The sequence below is a fragment of the Drosophila busckii genome, chromosome X (assembly GCF_011750605.1).
Source record: "Drosophila busckii strain San Diego stock center, stock number 13000-0081.31 chromosome X, ASM1175060v1, whole genome shotgun sequence".
Lineage (NCBI taxonomy): Eukaryota > Metazoa > Arthropoda > Insecta > Diptera > Drosophilidae > Drosophila > Drosophila busckii.
Genome location: NC_046608.1, coordinates 21062774 through 21080387, shown reverse-complemented (window position 1 = coordinate 21080387; position 17614 = coordinate 21062774). Strand labels below are relative to the sequence as shown.

Here is a 17614-nt window from a genome sequence, read left to right as displayed (position 1 = left end):
ATACGATTATAAAAAATATTTTTGTTATGTTCGATTTTTTATAACAACCTAGTTTAGCTTCTTTGCCTAATCTTTTATAATTTTAAATTGTTTGTTGCTACAAATATTTTTAACACACATGATGTTCGATTTGTAATAACTGGGATTAGCTTAGTTACTTGTAATTTTTGTTTGTAGTTTGCTTTCTATTGCAATTTACTTAAATTGCATATTTTAGATTTGTAATCTTTTGCTATGGTTCCAATTTTGTTTTTAGTTCTGTGACTTTCATTATTTCAGTCAAATTTTTGAGTGTTGTCATAAAAACAATTTCTTTTTTTGTTGTGGAAAAATTAAATTTTTCATAATTTATTTTTTATATAATTTTTTAAAGTTTAATGAATATTTCTTTTTGTTTGCATATTAAATGTTAACATAATTCTCTCGTAAATTTTGAGTGCAGTACGCACAGTGGGCAACAAATTCCCAAAACCTGGGCGTCAGCTGAGCTATTGTGTGTGTAGGTGTGTGTGTGTGTTTGTTTGTTTGTGTAGGGGTGTGTGCTCACAATTGAGGTGAGAATTATATTTAAAACTTTAACTTTTTAGCGGCGGCAACTACCAAAGTGTGAAATTCGTTGCAGGGGGGAGGAGGACGAGGACGCGGGAGCAGTGGGAAGGTGTGGTGTATGTGTGTGTGTTGTGTTGGTGTCTCCATCTTAACTGCAGCAGCTAGCAGGCGTTGGATCCAGTCCAGAGCGCTTGGTAATGCTGAGACGTGTAAATTCCTCGGCGGTAGTAGGATGAATGCCCACTGTATTCATCAGCGTGGGAATGGTCAAGCCGGACTTTAGTGCAGCAGCGAAGCCCTGAATAACCTCACCAGCCACTGGACCCAGATAATGCAAGCCATAGACCAACTGATCACCGCTGCGTTGTGCCACAGCCTTGACATAACAATAGCGAACGCTCTTCTGTGGAATGAAGAACTCCGTGGGCTTGTAATAGCCATGGAACACCTCAATCTCGTCGGCACCATGCTCCTTGACAGCATCCTCCTCGCTCAGACCAACGCAGGCATACTCGAGCGGAGTAAACACAGTGGTGGCCACATCAGCGTAATCCATGCGCAGTGTAGCGCCCGCATAGAGACGACGCGCCAGCAGACGACCAGCCAGGACGGCAACGGGTGTTAGCTCCGGCTTGCCATGGATGATGTCACCCACAGCATAAATGTGCGGCACATTGGTGGTCTCCTCGCTGTCCACTTGAATCTTGTCCTTGTGTGTCATTACACCAGCATTATCCAGATTCAGATCATCCACCAGACCCTTGCGGCCAATGGCCCAGAGCACCGTATCGTAGACATCGCTATCCACCTCGCCAGTCTCCACATTCTCATACTTGACCAGCAGCCTGCCATCGGATTGTTTCTCCACAGAGAGCGGCACTGTTTTGCGTAAGAAGGGAATGCCGCGCTCCTCCATGGAAGAGGCTACCAAGTTGGCCATTTGCTGATCAAAGCCACGCAGCACAATGGAACGCACCATGACAGTGGGCTCATAGCCCAGACCCTTGAGGAAGCCAGCGCACTCCAGGCCAATGTCTGCAAGCATAGAATAGAAAATAAATAACAAAGCGGAGGGTTGTGTGATGGATAAACTTACAGCCTGCGCCCACGACTAGAGTCTTGCCTGGCTCGCGCTCCAAGCTAAACAAATCATCGCTGGTTATGCCGTATTCGACAGCGCCTGGAATATTCGGATAGCGTGGACGACCGCCGACGGCAATGACAAAGGTCTGAGCGGTGATGGTGCGTTCGCCGGTCTTCAGCTTGGCCGAGAGCGTATGCGGATCCACAAATGAGCCCAGGCCATTGATGTACTCCACCTTTCTGTAAATGAGCATTTGATAGTGATAAACGTTGCATGGATCGATCGACCGATAGACTTACTTGTCACGCAAATCCACGCGCGTCACCCAGTTGACAGACTTGATGTGATTCTGCACCGATGAGACGAGCTTGTTCCAATCGGGTTTGATCTTATCATCCACATTCCAGCCATAGGCCGCCGCCTCATGCACTGCCTCGCCCAGCAGCGAAGCCTGATGCATGAGCTTCTTGGGTATGCAGCCAACGTTAACGCAAGTGCCACCAACGCCCCATTTAGTGCCAATGGGCGTGGGCTTGACGTAATCCAGGCAAGCAACGCGTGCGCCATGTGCCACAGCCTCCTTGGCGCAGGATAAGCCACCAGAGCCGCCGCCAATCACCACCAAATCGTAATCATAGTTGCCTGCAAAAGCACAAAGAGGGTAAGTTATAAGTGTTTAAATTTAGTTTGGGGGCATTAGTTAACTCTGCTGTCGCAGTCGTATGTCTAGATAGGCCGAACGATAGACGCTGCGTTGGCCTGGGTGGGGTCTAAGAAGCGCTGCTTGTGAAGCGGGCACAAACTCAAATAGATGCATTTGTGGTTTGGCCTGGAAGCGTCGTTACAGTTGTGCTTGTTGTTGTTATTATTATTGTCAATTGCAAACTGTGCTAATACTTTGGATGCCTTGACCTGACCCGCCGTGGTTTGCTTTGACGCAATCCGCTTACCATGGCAACGTGATTCTATCGCAAACGCGATTCTAATGCAAAACCCTACTTAACACACACTCACACCCAGCCATATGTAGTTCTGCTTGCTCACGAAGCTATTGAATAATGTTTGTTCGTCGGATGTCGTGACTGTGTTTTAAGCCCAGCGCTAAAAATAAGCAAAGCCGGCTGGCTGGTGGCTTATGAAATCATTCTCATTTAAATGTAAAGCAGCTGCTAACTAAAATCGTTTCAAGCCCAAACTTAATAATTTCATCATGCTGAGTGACCACTGTGCGCCTAGATCTTGGGCATTGATAATAGCATGACTTGACATGTTTCTAAGCACGCCTCCCTTTTGGCCTAAAGCCATTGATGCTAATTAATAACTTTGATATTAGTCAAAGTCAAACTACAAACTTGTCACACTCGAGCTTATCAGCTACAAATACAAGCACAATCAAAGATAAAAATTACATGCGCCCTATGCATGTGTGTGTGTGTGTGTGTTGATCTTACATGCAATTCAGAATGACAGTGTGTTAATGTAATGTAATTATTGCTCTTATAGTGCGCTAATGACGTCATCGTTGTTTTGTTTTCTTGCTAATGCTGGTGAAATTGTTTAAATTATAGTATATGTCTCGAACATTCTCTTCGCTATTAGTTACACACATACACACACACACTCACACCCACATACAATAGAAACTTGTTGCTCTTTGCTTGCTGGCAATCGTGACGCTGCAAAAATTATAAAACAAATCGTAATTTGCGCATAAAAAATGATTTTGTGGCTTTTTTGATAAGTTTTAAAGCCCGCAGGCTTGTACGTGCGTCTTATTGCATCATACACATAAATCCCGCACGTAATATTTATGAGAAGGTGGTGCTGGTAATAAAAGCCGCAAGTGCGCGTTGCCAACTGCCCTGCAGCAGTGATCATGTTACCCCCACCCACACACACACATGAGAGTGCCACTTGTTTATGAGACAGGCGGCTTATGTGCATTTTGTGTAAAGATAAATTATTGCTGTCAGCTAACTGATCGTGTTACCCACCCACCCAACCTCACAGAAGCGAGTGAGCTTACCTCGCAGAGTTTTGACCTTACGCACTGGCTGCTGGTACATGGCTTGTCTATCACAGTGTGGATGATTAAATGGCGGCGAATTTACATTTGTGTCACTGTGCGTACTGTCCACAGAGCTGCGGTGTGCATTGCGAGATTGTGAGTTGCGCTTGGCGCTACCTTTGTCGCCGGCAGCTTGTCTCATTGTTACAAAATTTTGTTGTTGTTGGTAATTTGTACTACTGAACTTTGTGTAACTCAAACCGTTTGAACTTGTGCTTGTAACTGATGTAAAAAGCATTGCATGCTGTCGCAATAGTGTTATACTACATCGTGAATTCCACAAAGTAAACGACGACATGTTTTATCAAGATTTTTATTTATTTACGCGTAAAGCAAAAAAAAAAAAACGCCACAAAACACTTGGAATTCGTTTATTGGAAAGCGTATGCAGAGCTGCTGGCGCTGTGGCTACGTAACAGCAACGATAACAGCAGCGCGAAAGAAATAGAAACAGCTGATATAACGCGCTGCAGCTGCAGCAGACTATAAACAAGTTGAATGTCAAAATACGCTAATAAACAAAGGCTAATAACAATATATATATATATTAAAAAAATTAAACTAATTTGCATTGGAAGGCAGCGCAACAGTTGGTTAACAGTGCGCTGCAAGTATTGCCAACTAAATGAAAGGCTGCGTAGCTTTTTTTTGTGTGTCTGCTTGACAACACTGTCAGCCGGCGGCCCGCAAGCCTTTAATAAATTGTTGCTGTAAACGTAACCAACAAATTGGAAAAAGTAGTGCCTTGAGGAGCAACAAATCAGTCAGTCTGTAGTTTAAAGTCAAAAGTGTTGGTTTATTATCAACAGGCATAAAAACACGATTAGATTTTCGTTTCGAAAGGCTTAACAATAACAACAACAATATGAATTCCGTTTTGATAACGGGCTGTAATCGCGGATTGGGCTTGGGACTTGTAAAGGCATTCATGCGTCTGCCAGAACCACCGCAGCATCTTTTTACGACTTGCCGCAATGTGGAACAAGCAACAGTAAGTTTTCTTATTTTATTGATGAGTCATTGCATGCCAATTAGAAATAGTCATCAACAATTCAACCCGACGCATAAATGCCAATTGACGTATCCGTTTGAGGGCGCTTGTTTTACTCACCTTTACCACCAATGGGCGCCATGTTTTGTAATTTGTCCAAATGTTGTAGACACACAAAAAGTAAAACTACGTATTTTACGTATATTTTTAAAGCTCTGTACCGTAAAGTAGTAGAGTAGTGCACTTAGCAAAAGACAGACGCTAAAAAAACTTGTAACTCGTTTACTGTTAACTTTTATACACGACGATACTCTCGTTTTGCCTAAATCGATAGGTGCAACATATTAGCGAGTATTATCTACAATGATATTTAGCGCCAGTATTTTCTATATTGGAAGTTTCGCACTACTACTACTAATGTTAACATTTTTTTGCACTGTTAGTTAACAGTTTGCTATTTAATTTCGATAACAGCGTTTGAAATAGCATAACATACTTATGCAAACTGGCTGATATATACATTTTTTAAATTAAATTATAATTTTTTAATCAAGAGATAAAAGCATGAGCTTTGAAAGAGTCAAAAATTAACTTTTACATAGATTGAACATTTGAAAAGACCTAGAATGTTTTACAGCACTTCTTTCTTTTTTCTAATAAGAAAAAGTCATAAAGGAATTATCGGCAGAATTCCATTTGGGAACACTTATAATGTTTAAAGGATTTTTAATAATTCTTCTTTGTTGCAGGAGCTAACGGAATTGGCTAAGCAGCACCCAAACATTCACATCTTGCAAATTGGTAAGCTCCAAAATAATTCATCAGAACTGCAGCTAACAATATTTTCTCTATAGATTTAAAAAACTACGATGGTTATGAGCAGCTTGTGGAGCAAATTAGCGCTACTACCAAGGATGCAGGACTGAATCTGCTATTTAACAATGCAGGCATCTCTCCCAAGTCTGTGCGTTTGGGCGCCACCAAATTGCAGGATCTGCAGCACACGCTTGAAACTAATACCGTGGCACCCATAATGCTGGCCAAGGCGTGTCTGCCGCTGCTCAAGAAGGCCGCTCTGGCCAATGAGCAACAATGCATGGGAGTGAAACGTGCGGCTATTATCAACATGAGCTCCATATTAGGTTCCATTGAGGCGAATGTGGAGGGTGCTATGTATGCCTACCGTGCCTCCAAAGCAGCATTAAACGCCGCCACAAAATCAATGAGCATTGATTTGCGTGAGCAAAAGATTATGTGTGTGAGCTTGCATCCTGGCTGGGTACGCACCGATATGGGTGGAAATAATGCACCGTTGGATGTGCCCACAAGCACCACTCAAATTGTGGATACAGTCTGCAAAATGGGAGCATCACATAACGGTGGTTTCTATCAATACGATGGTAAGCAGTTGCCTTGGTAAACATGAAATGTATTTCTTTGTATAATATAAATTTTATTATTGTTGCTGGTGCTTAAATAAACCAATGTAAAGTTTAAGCTTCATTGTTGAGAAGGAGGAGCTTGTGGAAATGGCTGCTGTGGCATAGACGCCGTCGCATTGAAGTTGTTGCCATCCATGGGATATGCGACGCGCTTGCGCAGATCCAAACGTGGCCGCTGGACGCTGCTGCTTGCGCCTGTAGCCACTGGTGGCGGATCATTCCAGCCGGGAGTCAGCGAACCTAGAAAGAAAAAGCAGAGCAAGTGTACTTTCTTTTCTTACGTAGTTTGTGTGTAGCTTAGTGTAGTAGAGTAGTGACGTCGGCAGTGGGAACAAAAGCCAACTGCAGTTTGTTCAAAATTCTTTGGATTAGTCATTATTTAATGTTTGGAGTATATTTGATTTACACCCAGTTACCTTTATGAATGGGATATAATGGTATTATCTTACCAGACTTAGCTTATTTGTTTTTAACGCTTACTAACATGTGTATTTAGTGCTTTCTAAACTGCCGACTTCTCTGTTTATGCTTAGTGCCTACCTGGAAATTTGCCATCTGGTGCTTTGGTAAGTCCTGTTGGCGGTGGTGGCAACGGAAGCTGTTGTTGTGGCGGTGGCGTCATTTTTTTATGCTGCGTATCGTTTTATGCCCGTTTGCCAAGTGGACATTCTAATTTATCAACAAATTTTGTTATTGTCAAATTGTGCACGCAGTAAACAGCTGTAGAAAAAACCTATCGATAACCCAACAAAAAAAAAACAATCAAATGTAAACGGTGTTGGTTAACATATGTACGCTCAACAGCTGTAAGCCAACAGCAGGCGCCTTAATTCAAATGTAAATTCAAGTTTTTAACGGTTTATGCTGAGTGTTGAGTCTTTGGTCTCTTACAATAGCCGCTGTCACACGCACAAGAGTCTTTGAGTCTAATCTTGTGCAGTGGCCAGCAGCTGCAATAAGCACCCGTTGCATTTTCAACCTTTGTAGGTTCACTGTTTTAAATTAATAATACACTTGTGGTTTATATTGTGATGACAGTAGTAAATAATTAATGTGCCTGGCGTTTTTAACATCTGTGTAGGTTCACAAGCAAAAAAAAGGTAGGCTTTCCATATTTTATGTTAAATTGATTTTTGTTTTTTTCTTTTGCAATTTCCATTTCTATTTTGAATTTTTGCAATATTGTAAAAACACAGTCAAAAAACTGCAAAAAAATGTAATCCTTTTGTAAGAAGGCACTGTTAAAAAAAAGTATTTTGTTAAAAAAAATATTTCTTTGTTATTGACTGTGTCGGTTAATTAACAATATTTCACTGAGACACTCGTTGGGCAGTTGGCTTGCTTTTATAGTGGTACATTGGCGTCGCTGCTGGCGTCGACGTCGCAAGTTCTAACTGTCATGCATCTATGCATGCATGTGTGTGTGGGCTGTGTGTGGCGAAGTCGTACATGTGTGTGTTTGTGGGTGTGTAATATTATTAGACTTAAGCGTATGCCTTGACCAAAGAGGGCAGAATTTCGTGCTGTCTCTGTGTGTGTGTCTGCGTGTGCGTATGTGTGTAGTGGTGTGTCTGTAATAAGCGCTGCCAACATTTAAACGCGCGTTTTAAAACGTGCCTCAGGTTGAGGCAGGTTTTTTTTTTATTCACAACCGGGCATGTTTGCCAGTAGATTCTTTTCAGAATATGCAGAAAAAGGTCAAAAAAGAGCCAATTACATATATTCAAAAAGGACAAAGTGCGCCTATTTTGGCAGAGCTCTTTGCCACGATCACATAAAGTCCATAGTTCTTAATATTGTAAATCCCCGCTGGTAATATTGTAAATCCCCGCACTGTTTTCTAAATGTGTTGCATACAATTTGTAGAATGAAAAATTTCTTAGCATAACCGCGAGGGATACAACAAAAAGAAAAGCTGTTACCTAAAAAAAAACTAAGAAAATTGCACAAAACCCAAATGTAATTCTAGAAAAAATTAAAAATTTTGTATTTTCTGGATTTCAATTTCAGGAAACAAGTGTGAAAAAGAGCTAGTTTGGGCTGAAATGAACCAAATCTGGCAGCGGTGGAACCAGCTGAAGCCAAGGAAACATGATGCCTTAAACTCCAACTTGCCACTTGCGACTTGCCACATGCCACCTGCTACAATTGACAATCTGTACGCGTGGAAATTAAAGCAACATTATGTGTCTGTATGTGTGCGCATGTGACACCTTTTATTTTGCTGCTGCTTGCCACCTTGCCGCAGTGTGTGGCACTTGTATGGCAGCGCGCCGCTTGGAATGCTTCGCTGCGCTGCGCCCGTATAACAGGCAACTACCACGCCCCCCCAGGAAAAACACACATGTGTGTGGGGAATCTCAACAAGGTAAGCAGGCAGCAGCTTAAGGCAACAACAACAACAAATACAAAATGGCGCGTAGTATCAAGTGACAGATTGTCTGCGGCAAAGAGGCCACACTTGTTGTTGTTGTTCCCTTTGTTGCTGTTGTGAAACCATATTTTCCAAAGCAGCCAAAAGGTAGCTGAAGACACACACACACGCACACACATGTATGTATTTTATGTTTTTTTTTAAGTATGATTTGCTGTAATTGCCCTTTTTGCCGTTCAATTGTTGGCCTATTCTCACACCCTCCACCCCACCCGTCAGTTACCGTTATTTTCTTACATATTGATTTAAACTTTTGTTTGAAAAGTTTTAGTAAAGCCAACAAAATCGATTTAAGCATAGAAATTTGTTATTCCCAAAACTTATAGTCATATAAACTAGTGTTAGTTGTAGATAATAATAGTGAACGAATCTATATATAAAGATTTTCAAAGTATAGTACTTAACTAATGCAGCGGATTAACTTACCATACATGGAATTGCAAATGGGCTTCTCTAACTGCTTGTACTAAAGTAAATTTTATATTAGTAGTAATATTTTTCAAGTAATTGCTATTAAAAATGGTAAAACATGCAAAAATAAATGCTTAGGTGTGCATTTTTAAAAGTGGCGCTCTTAAAGCGGCGCTCTTAAAATTGGCGCTTTTAAAGTAGCGGTTTATTCACAGGCATGCATTTAATGCGCTCTCAAAAATGTTAAGCTGATCATGCTAATGCTAATCTATGCACAGTGTCATCCTCGCTATTATTTTAAGAGTGGCGCTTTTCAAACTGCGACTTTATTTGGCAAACTCAGGCATGCAGTTAGAGCGAGAGAGAGCAAATAAAATGTTAAGCTGATCATGCTAAGCTGCTGCTAATCTATGCACAGTGTCATCCTAATTAGTAAGTGTCGAACTCTATTCGCGGTGTGTTGTGCGATCTACAAATTGTGCTGAAAACTAAAAAATATACAAATTAAATGTTAATAAACAGAACTAAAGTTCGTTTTAAGTGCAAAACGCGTACATTATATATGCAAGGTAATTATATTAACTTGTCTGCACTGACTTCTCAATTCAGACATAACCTCTATACATATATGAAAAACGAGTACAGCAGTTAAGTGCGCATATTTTGTTTGATGAAATATTAATGCAAGGGTCTTACGGCAAGCGGCACGCAACCAAGCCAGGTGTATATATGCCATGCAAATCAAATTGAAAAATTCGATTTCAATCAATATTCATGAAATAACATTGTAATTAAATGTGCACACATATGCATCCACACACTGACAGCATAAACGATTTCACGTCAGTCGTGTCCTTTGCTAAGCGAAAAAAGGGGCGCTGCGTGGTGGTGGGTGTGGTTGCGGGGCATGGGCGTGGTGTTGGTGCAACAAAATATTGCGAGGCCATGTCAAAAGACAACAAATTGTTGCAGCCGATGTCCTTCGCTATGCTACGTCACTGAAATATATGTGGAAGGGGGTGCAGCAGCGAGAGCAAAATGCATTACGCAGGCTATAAATAGCTAACCCCCAAATCTAGGACACGCAGATTTTTTTTGCTTTGTTTTTTTTCATGTTTTCTTGGTGGGCTCGACAGCAGCTTAAGCTTAAAACTCAATTGCCACTCCCTTGTCGTTGCCCACACAGGACGTGCGCGCTCTCTCGCTCTCTACCACTTTCTCACTCTTAAGCGCAGCCTCTTGCGCTGATGACGTCGCTTTTCGCGTCTTAAGCCTCGTTTTTGACGTCTCGTTTTTGTGTTTTTTTTTTTTTTCAAATCGTTTCGTCTCGCAAACGTTTTCGGCAGTGGGCCACTGTGCCAAGCTGTCGCGCTCTCTAACTCTCACTCTCTTCACTCATTGTGTTTGCTACTGACCTGACCCTAGCACTGATGCTGTGTCTTATACCTCGCAATGACGTCAGCAACGTGGGTAAACGGCCGCTGCCAACGTTGACGCTGGCGCAGCTCTCTGCCTGTCACATGTTGCTGGCATGCAGCCATAACACACACACACACACACACACACACACACTCGCACACACAGACACACCTACAGCGCGTTTTGAAAAGTTTAGCCAAACAATTTGGAAACAAAAATGATGTCGCATGCTTTTTGGCGTTTATGCTGCGCTTTTTGTCTAATTCAATTTACATTTTGTTTTGTGCACTATAACTAACTTTTCCTGTTGTTTTTAATTGGCCAGCTTGAGCTACATCAATTTTGAGTTAACTTATTCTTAGCATATATATATATATAGCATAATCAATTCATTTTAAACAGCAAACGAGGCACAATTTTTAATTTTTCTAAAATGCAACTAATAAACATAAAACTTTGCAACTTTTGCATACTATACTCAATACTTACAAATAAATTTTAAATTTAAATTAGCATTAAAGCATTATTAAAATTGCAAATTTGTTAAAGCAATACAGTTATGCGCTTTGTATATTTTTATTTATAATGTCAAAAAACAAAAAATGTGTTTTGCGTTTAAGAAAAAAAAATATTTCTTAGCATTTCTTAATAATTTAGTTTGTATATTTGACGAAAACAAACCTTTTATACATTAGTAACTTTATTTTTTTTATTTTAGAGCGTTAAAGACTAAATTGCTGGAAAGGAAACAATTTATTGGGAATGAAAAAATATGGAAAATTCGTGGGATTTCATTTAAAGCGAATGATTAAAGGATTTATTTTGAAGCATTATGGAAAATTCTTGGGATATGCAATGGACGAAACAGGTACAGGTAAGTGAAAATTTATGTTCATAATAAAAATTAGAATATGTGAATATGTACTGCAGTCAAGCAATTTTAACATATTGCGAATAAAATAAAATACACAAATGTCATATATTTTTTATAACTTGTGAGCAACTTTATGTTCAAACAAGTTTAAAATTCTATTAATAATCAATTTATAATATGAAGTTAGAAAGAAATCTTTTGAAATACTTTTGACTGTTAAAGATATGAATATGAAAATTGCACTAAAGCTATATATCTTATAAAATACTTTTATTAAATATATGTAAATTTCAAAATTTTCTCAAAAACTTACCCTAGTCGGCGCCCAAAAGCAGGCAACACTTTTATATATTTCATTTTAATTATTAACTAATTGTTGACTGGCTATCGCACAAAGGAGCTCAACGTGTCAAGTTTTTAGAATCTCAATAGAAAACAAATTTCAAGCTTAAAACTTGATTAGTTGAACTCACCCGTAGGACAGCATTTGAAAAAAAAAAATTATTAAGCACTTGAAACACTTGAAAAAAAAGAGAATATTTAGCTGTGTGTGTGTACTGTAGTGTGTGTGTGTGTGTATTATAACAATTGAACAACTTGTTGTTTTGTGTTTTGAGAGGAGAGCTATTTGTTGAATGATCTGGCAGGCTTGAAGATGAATTTCCGACTGATTTTAGTCAAAGCGCCCGCTTCAAAATGTTAACCAGATAGCCAAGCCAAAAACGTCAGGCAGCGACGCCTGGCAGCAGCAGCGGCAGCAGCAGCAGCAGTCAGGATGCTGCTGGCAGCGCTGCTGGCGTCGCTGCCATGCCAAGCTTCGGCTTTTTTCTCAATGAAAACTTTTGTCGCTTCATTCGTGCGTTTGGCCGCACCTTGGCTGCAAATATATAGCATATATGACTGTGTATGTGTGTGTGTGTGACTGTATGTGTGTATATCCTGTGAATGAATGCCAGCGATGACGTCACGCTTTCGCTTTTCGCATGTCCTCGCCACTAGGTCACTGTGTTAGGCGAGCAGACAAAATGCCTCAGCATCCAACTGCACGGAAAACTGCAGCTAGAGAGGAAGAGAAGCTACAGGATGAGGTTGCTCTTTGATCAGAGATGCATGTGCTGCAAATGCTATGACGTAGACACCTGTTTCCGTTATATGTGAACCAACCCACCCCACCCCACCCCTCATATGCGTAAGTCACGCCCAGAGAACTGTGATGCAGCTGCAGCTTGATCGGACTTTATGCTATATACTTTGGCCCCACCTGCTGCTGCTGCTGCTGCTTCTGCTGCTGCCTTCCATTGAACTCTCTATGCTCTCCCTCATATCGCGGGGGGTGGGGGGGGCTTGGGCCATGTAACGCGCACAGACCTTCGCATTTATTTTCAGTGCGTACTTTTTTCTTTCTTTGCCACTTCTAAATATAAACGGGGTCAGTACCAGCAGCTGCAGCAGCAACTTCGCAGCCAATCTAACTTTCGCCCCCCCCACGCCCAATCCCAACCCCAACCCCTGCCCAGTATGTAACCCCCACATGCTGCCATAACAACCCAAAGTCAATTTCAATTGCATTTCCATTTTAGATGCGCTGCTGGCACTCGAAGCTGCAGCTTCACTTTCAGCCATATGCGTCACATAAGAGCGAGAGAGAGAGCGAGCGATGAGTTAAGAGTGTAGAGCAAGAGGGGGGTAGGGCTTATGGCATTGACAGCTTCTGCTTAACTACTACTTAATTTATATTTATACATTTTTTTCGTATTAATTTTTGCATTGACGCAAGTCTCTTTGATATTTTACTATGAAAGGATATTGAGTGTTTCTGAGAATTTATCTATTGGTTGCAGCAACGTTTGACGTTCTGCCGCTTTCATGCAACATGCAGCAAATTGAAGCTTCAAGTGCAGGCAAACGATTAACTAGCAAAATTAATTAGTGCTACTAGATTAGTAAGTCACTTGCAGCAGCAGTAAATAAAATGCAATAACTATCAATAGAATGCAAATTGTGAATAGTTGGAGATTTTTTAAATTAAATATTCTACAGCAACTGATTTAATATATAATATAAATACACAGTATTTTTACTGTTTAATCAATATGTTAAATTATCTGCTTTAAATATTTATGATTGATAAATTGTATTTAATATATTTATGTAATGTGTACGATGTGTACATATTATTAATCTATATAATTTTACTACCAAATCCACCTTTAAAAATTGTTTCATAATTTAATTCCTTTAAATATATTTATTGTAACCCATTATTAATTAAATATAAACTACACCTTAATCTGATATAAATGTTAATAAAAATTATTGGATATTATTTTTCTTATAAAATATCCTGATAACGACGGTTTATAAACTGATTACAAATCATTTAGCTAAAGAGCAACTGAGCAGACCTTGATGCTATTTTTGTCTATGCTATGATCTTATATTTAATTTAATTCTGAGCTTTTTAAAGTTATTTTTATATATTAAGGGAGTTGCAAGTATTTTTTATAATATTTCAAAATCATGCTATTATTTATAATGCAAACTCACAAAAATATTTAAATGCATTAACTTGAACTGCGAACTTCATAAGCACTAAACGTTAACAGCTTCAGCCAAAATATTGATATATATAATATTCAAAGTACTCTTTATATTTATATATTTATATATATATATATTGTGAAACTTTTACTACGCAGCAGACAAACAAAAAAAGCAACAAAGCAAAACTTTTTGTTGAATAACAAGACAAGAACAAAAATATTGTCAAAACATTGCTCACATCAAGGAAATATTAATGTTTATATTAAGAGCAACAAATAGCTTTAGTTATTGTTTTATTGAAAAGAATTTATAAAAATAATATGAAACCCTAGAGACTTGGGCTTTATTATATTAGTTTTAATATTTATTTTATCAATAGTGTTATTAATTATTTATTTATAATTGCTGCGAAGTCTAAAAAATTGTAATCGGAGGCAAATTATTTCAGCTATAGCTACGGGGCCTTAAGCTTTTAACACTAATTTTATATTTAATTAGTTGAGCTATGTGCGGAAAGTAGGTTTATGTTTATTATTTACAGATGGGTTGTTAATTTTTTTATTATAGTTTGTTGATCAGATTCTTATCGTGAAGAAATTGAGCTATGAAATTTATGATTAGAGCTCATTTAATTCAATTAGAATACAAATATATTTTGATTTGCATTAGTTGCTAACTATTGTGTTAAACTTTTGCCTTAATGTTTTAGAAATTCGAGCAATAATTATAAAAGCTCTAGCAACAATAAATTTGTATTGAATTTTAATAATCTTTTGGTTTCGATTGAACTGCAGCAGACGTAGCCGCAGCCGTTTGTAATTGAATATTTTGCTACATTGCTTTCTAATGAAGTTCAGCTCCTGTCCAGTCCAGTGCAGAGGTCCTGCCATGTCCTTGATGTGTTGTATGTAATTTTGCCTTGACGTTTATAGGCAAAGGTAATTAATTGAACAAGATGAAGCAAAGCAAAGTGAAGCGAAGCGAATTAATTATTTGTTGCCATGTTGCATGCAACGTAATATTGCAACAGAGCCCAGCCTCATGCGATTCCTAGAAAATGTGTTGATTAGCTTGCTTGGAATGTGTTTCGCAACAAAATTGCAAACATATTGTGTTACATATACGCATTTAAACCCAACCCCACCCCCCCGCCAGCATCCAGTGACACTTGAGCAGAGGCCAGAGTCAGCGGCAGCGCCAGAGAAATTAATATGGTCATCTCAATGCCAAATCCCAGGCTTATCCAATGCAGCAAGTCTCATTATATTTTAGCTTTTGTTGCCACGCCTACGCGACTGCTCACGCCCCAAAGCGCTGCGCTGCGCTGCCTTTTCCTTTCCATTGATGACGCTCGTCGTCCTCGTGCACTCGACTCGACTCTGTTGCAAAATTTTCATTCACAAAACTCTCGCTGCGCAGCCAAAGCCAAAGCCAAAAGCCAAAGGCAGGCAGGCGTAGCTTTCAAGGCAATGCCAAAGCCAGTTGCAGGCTATAACAAGGGTTGGGGTTAGGTGTGTGTGTGTGTGTTTGTGTGTGTGCTAACGTCAGACTGTCGACGTTGGCATATAACTCTCTCTAGGCAAACGCAAACGCGTTCGCGTCCTTCATAAGCTCTGACGCTGTTTGCATAAAAAAAGCGACAAAAAAACAACAACAACAACAACAAACAAAAACGCACGCAACAACGTGAGCTACGAACTAGTTGCAAATGCACCAGTTAGGAATGAACTTTGCGTAGGTTGCTTCATATATTTCCTATTAAGCGGATTAGTAGAATTTCTTTTATCCAATTAATTTTGCTAAAGCGAGCAGCAGCAGCAGCAGCGCCAGCGGCAGCAGCAGTTGCAGCTTTAGTTGCAATTTAAAAAACTAATATTTTTTATTAAAGAAATTGCTTTACTTTTTTTTAATATATTTTATATCAAAAGTAAAATGAATGTAAAGTAAACTTTATTTATTTATGTTTATTTTATTGTCTTGCCATTTGTGTTTATGCTTTTTATTTTATTTATTAAGTTGTGTTTATTTTATTTAATTATTCGAAAGAGTTTTTAATTTATTGATTAAGTTGTGCTTATTTATTTGCTTACAATTTGGTTTAATTTTATTGAGAGAGTTGCAAGTTTTTTAATGATTTATTTATATATATATATTATTTTTATTTATATATTTATATATATATTATTTTTATTTATATATATTTGTGTATTCTTTATTTGAATTTTGAAGCTGCTGCTATTTACTTTATTAACAAACTTTTTTATTTTATTATTTCTTACAATTTTTATTGAAAGAGTTATTGGCTATAGTTTTTAAACATTTTTAGTTTATTTTTATATATATTTTATAAATAGCTTTTTATATTCATTGTGTGTTATTTATTTGAATTTTGCAGCTATGTAAACTGTTTTTATATTTTATTTTATTTATTAGTTGTGGTAATTTAATTTAACTTTACTGAAATGTATCCTTTATGTTCTAATTCAAATGTTTTTGCAATTTTTTTTATATTAAATCAACTTTATATTTTTGGTTTATATTTTAAACTTACCTCTGGGAATTCTCCACACGCGGTTGGTTTTTTATTTTTTCTCCTTGGCGCTTTCCTGATACTCATTGCCAGCAGCGTGCAGCTGGCGAAAACTGGTGCAAGTTGCCTGCCCCTTGCACTCAGCCGAGCGAGCCACCGAATGTGCTGCTGCCACATTGGGGCAGCTTGCAGTCTGTGCACGTCATCAATATTAGACATATATAGTATATATAGTATATATAGCATATATATATATATACTATATACATGTTAAAATGGGTCAGACCAGCGGCATTTGCTGATAATGAAGCTGATGCTAATGAAGCTGCCGCCGCCGCCGACGCCGCTGTCAACGTCGCCGTTGTTGTTGCTGTTGTTGTTGTTGTTGTTGCATTGTTGTCAGGTAGATGTTGCAAGGCCAATGGGCTTGCACTTTTGCATAAGATGGCAACGGCAGAGGGGGGTAGCTGCAAAAGAGAAAGAGAGAGAGAGAGAGAGACGCCGCAGCAAATGCGCTGGCTCCAAAATTATGTGTGTGTGTGTGTGTGTGTGTGTGAACTTATGACGTTTGTTTTGCTTTGACGCACTAGCAATGCTGCTCCCAATAGTTAACACTCTATATACATAGCATATACCATAAGTATCTCTATACATGTGTGTGTGTGTGCGTGTGTGTGCTCGCATTTGATGCTCTGCCCGCTTCGCCGACCGCCGCCGTTTCCTGTTTTGCCAAATGCTAAAAATAGACAATTGACAAAAACCAACAACAGCAATAATATACACTAATACTAAGGCAAACTATAGACACACACACACACGCGCGCTTATTGTTGTTGGAAAGTGTGAAAAGAAAATTCATAAATTTCATTGGCCATTTACTGGCAAAAGGCAAAAGCTGCTGCTGCTTGCAATGAAACATTTTCTTCAAACGATGCTCAACGCCTTCAAAAATAGACACAGCACACACACACACACACACACAGACATAGACAGCAGCAATAGAAAATCATAAACAAAAAAGATTTTTTGTTGCCAGAGCACCAAAGCATTTAATATGCGACTGCTGCAAATTTTGTTTAAACAAAAAAAAAAAATGTTTCGAAATTTTTAAATGAAAGACATAAAAATTGAAACAGTTGCTGATTGCAAAATTAATAATTATTAAATTAAAATTAATATGCGAAATTAAATTCTTTGCCTTTTTGACAGTTGTAAATACATAAAAATATGCTAAATATTTAATACCTTTAAAAACAACAAATGAGCAA

General features: G+C 38.7%; 3 protein-coding genes across 5 annotated transcripts; 1 reads left to right on the top strand and 2 right to left on the bottom strand.

Annotated features, from left to right (window-relative positions):
- Positions 1–394: 394 nt before the first annotated feature.
- LOC108606777 (thioredoxin reductase 1, mitochondrial) lies at positions 395–4961 on the bottom strand. Of its 2 annotated transcripts, none has more exons than XM_017997198.1 (4): positions 4813–4961; positions 1933–2275; positions 1646–1872; positions 395–1584 (listed from the first exon to the last, which is right to left on the bottom strand). In XM_017997198.1, exons 1-4 carry the CDS (start codon positions 4832–4834, stop codon positions 698–700), a joined length of 1479 nt encoding a protein of 492 aa, XP_017852687.1. In that variant the 5' UTR covers positions 4835–4961; the 3' UTR covers positions 395–697. The 2 variants fall into 2 exon arrangements, with proteins under 2 accessions (XP_017852687.1, XP_017852686.1); XM_017997197.1 differs by lacking the exon at positions 4813–4961 and adding an exon at positions 3660–4014.
- On the top strand, positions 4369–6204 carry LOC108606778 (C-factor). Of its 2 annotated transcripts, XM_017997200.1 has the most exons (4): positions 4369–4692; positions 5442–5493; positions 5547–6092; positions 6185–6204. In XM_017997200.1, the coding sequence occupies exons 1-4, from the start codon at positions 4567–4569 to the stop codon at positions 6187–6189; spliced, it is 729 nt and encodes a 242-aa protein (XP_017852689.1). In that variant the 5' UTR covers positions 4369–4566; the 3' UTR covers positions 6190–6204. The 2 variants fall into 2 exon arrangements, with proteins under 2 accessions (XP_017852689.1, XP_017852688.1); XM_017997199.1 differs by lacking the exon at positions 6185–6204 and having other exon boundaries at positions 4371–4692; positions 5547–6177.
- Positions 6118–6875, bottom strand: LOC108606779 (steroid receptor RNA activator 1). Its single transcript, XM_017997202.2, has 2 exons — positions 6675–6875; positions 6118–6374 (listed from the first exon to the last, which is right to left on the bottom strand). The coding sequence occupies exons 1-2, from the start codon at positions 6754–6756 to the stop codon at positions 6193–6195; spliced, it is 264 nt and encodes an 87-aa protein (XP_017852691.1). The 5' UTR covers positions 6757–6875; the 3' UTR covers positions 6118–6192.
- Positions 6876–17614: the final 10739 nt, after the last annotated feature.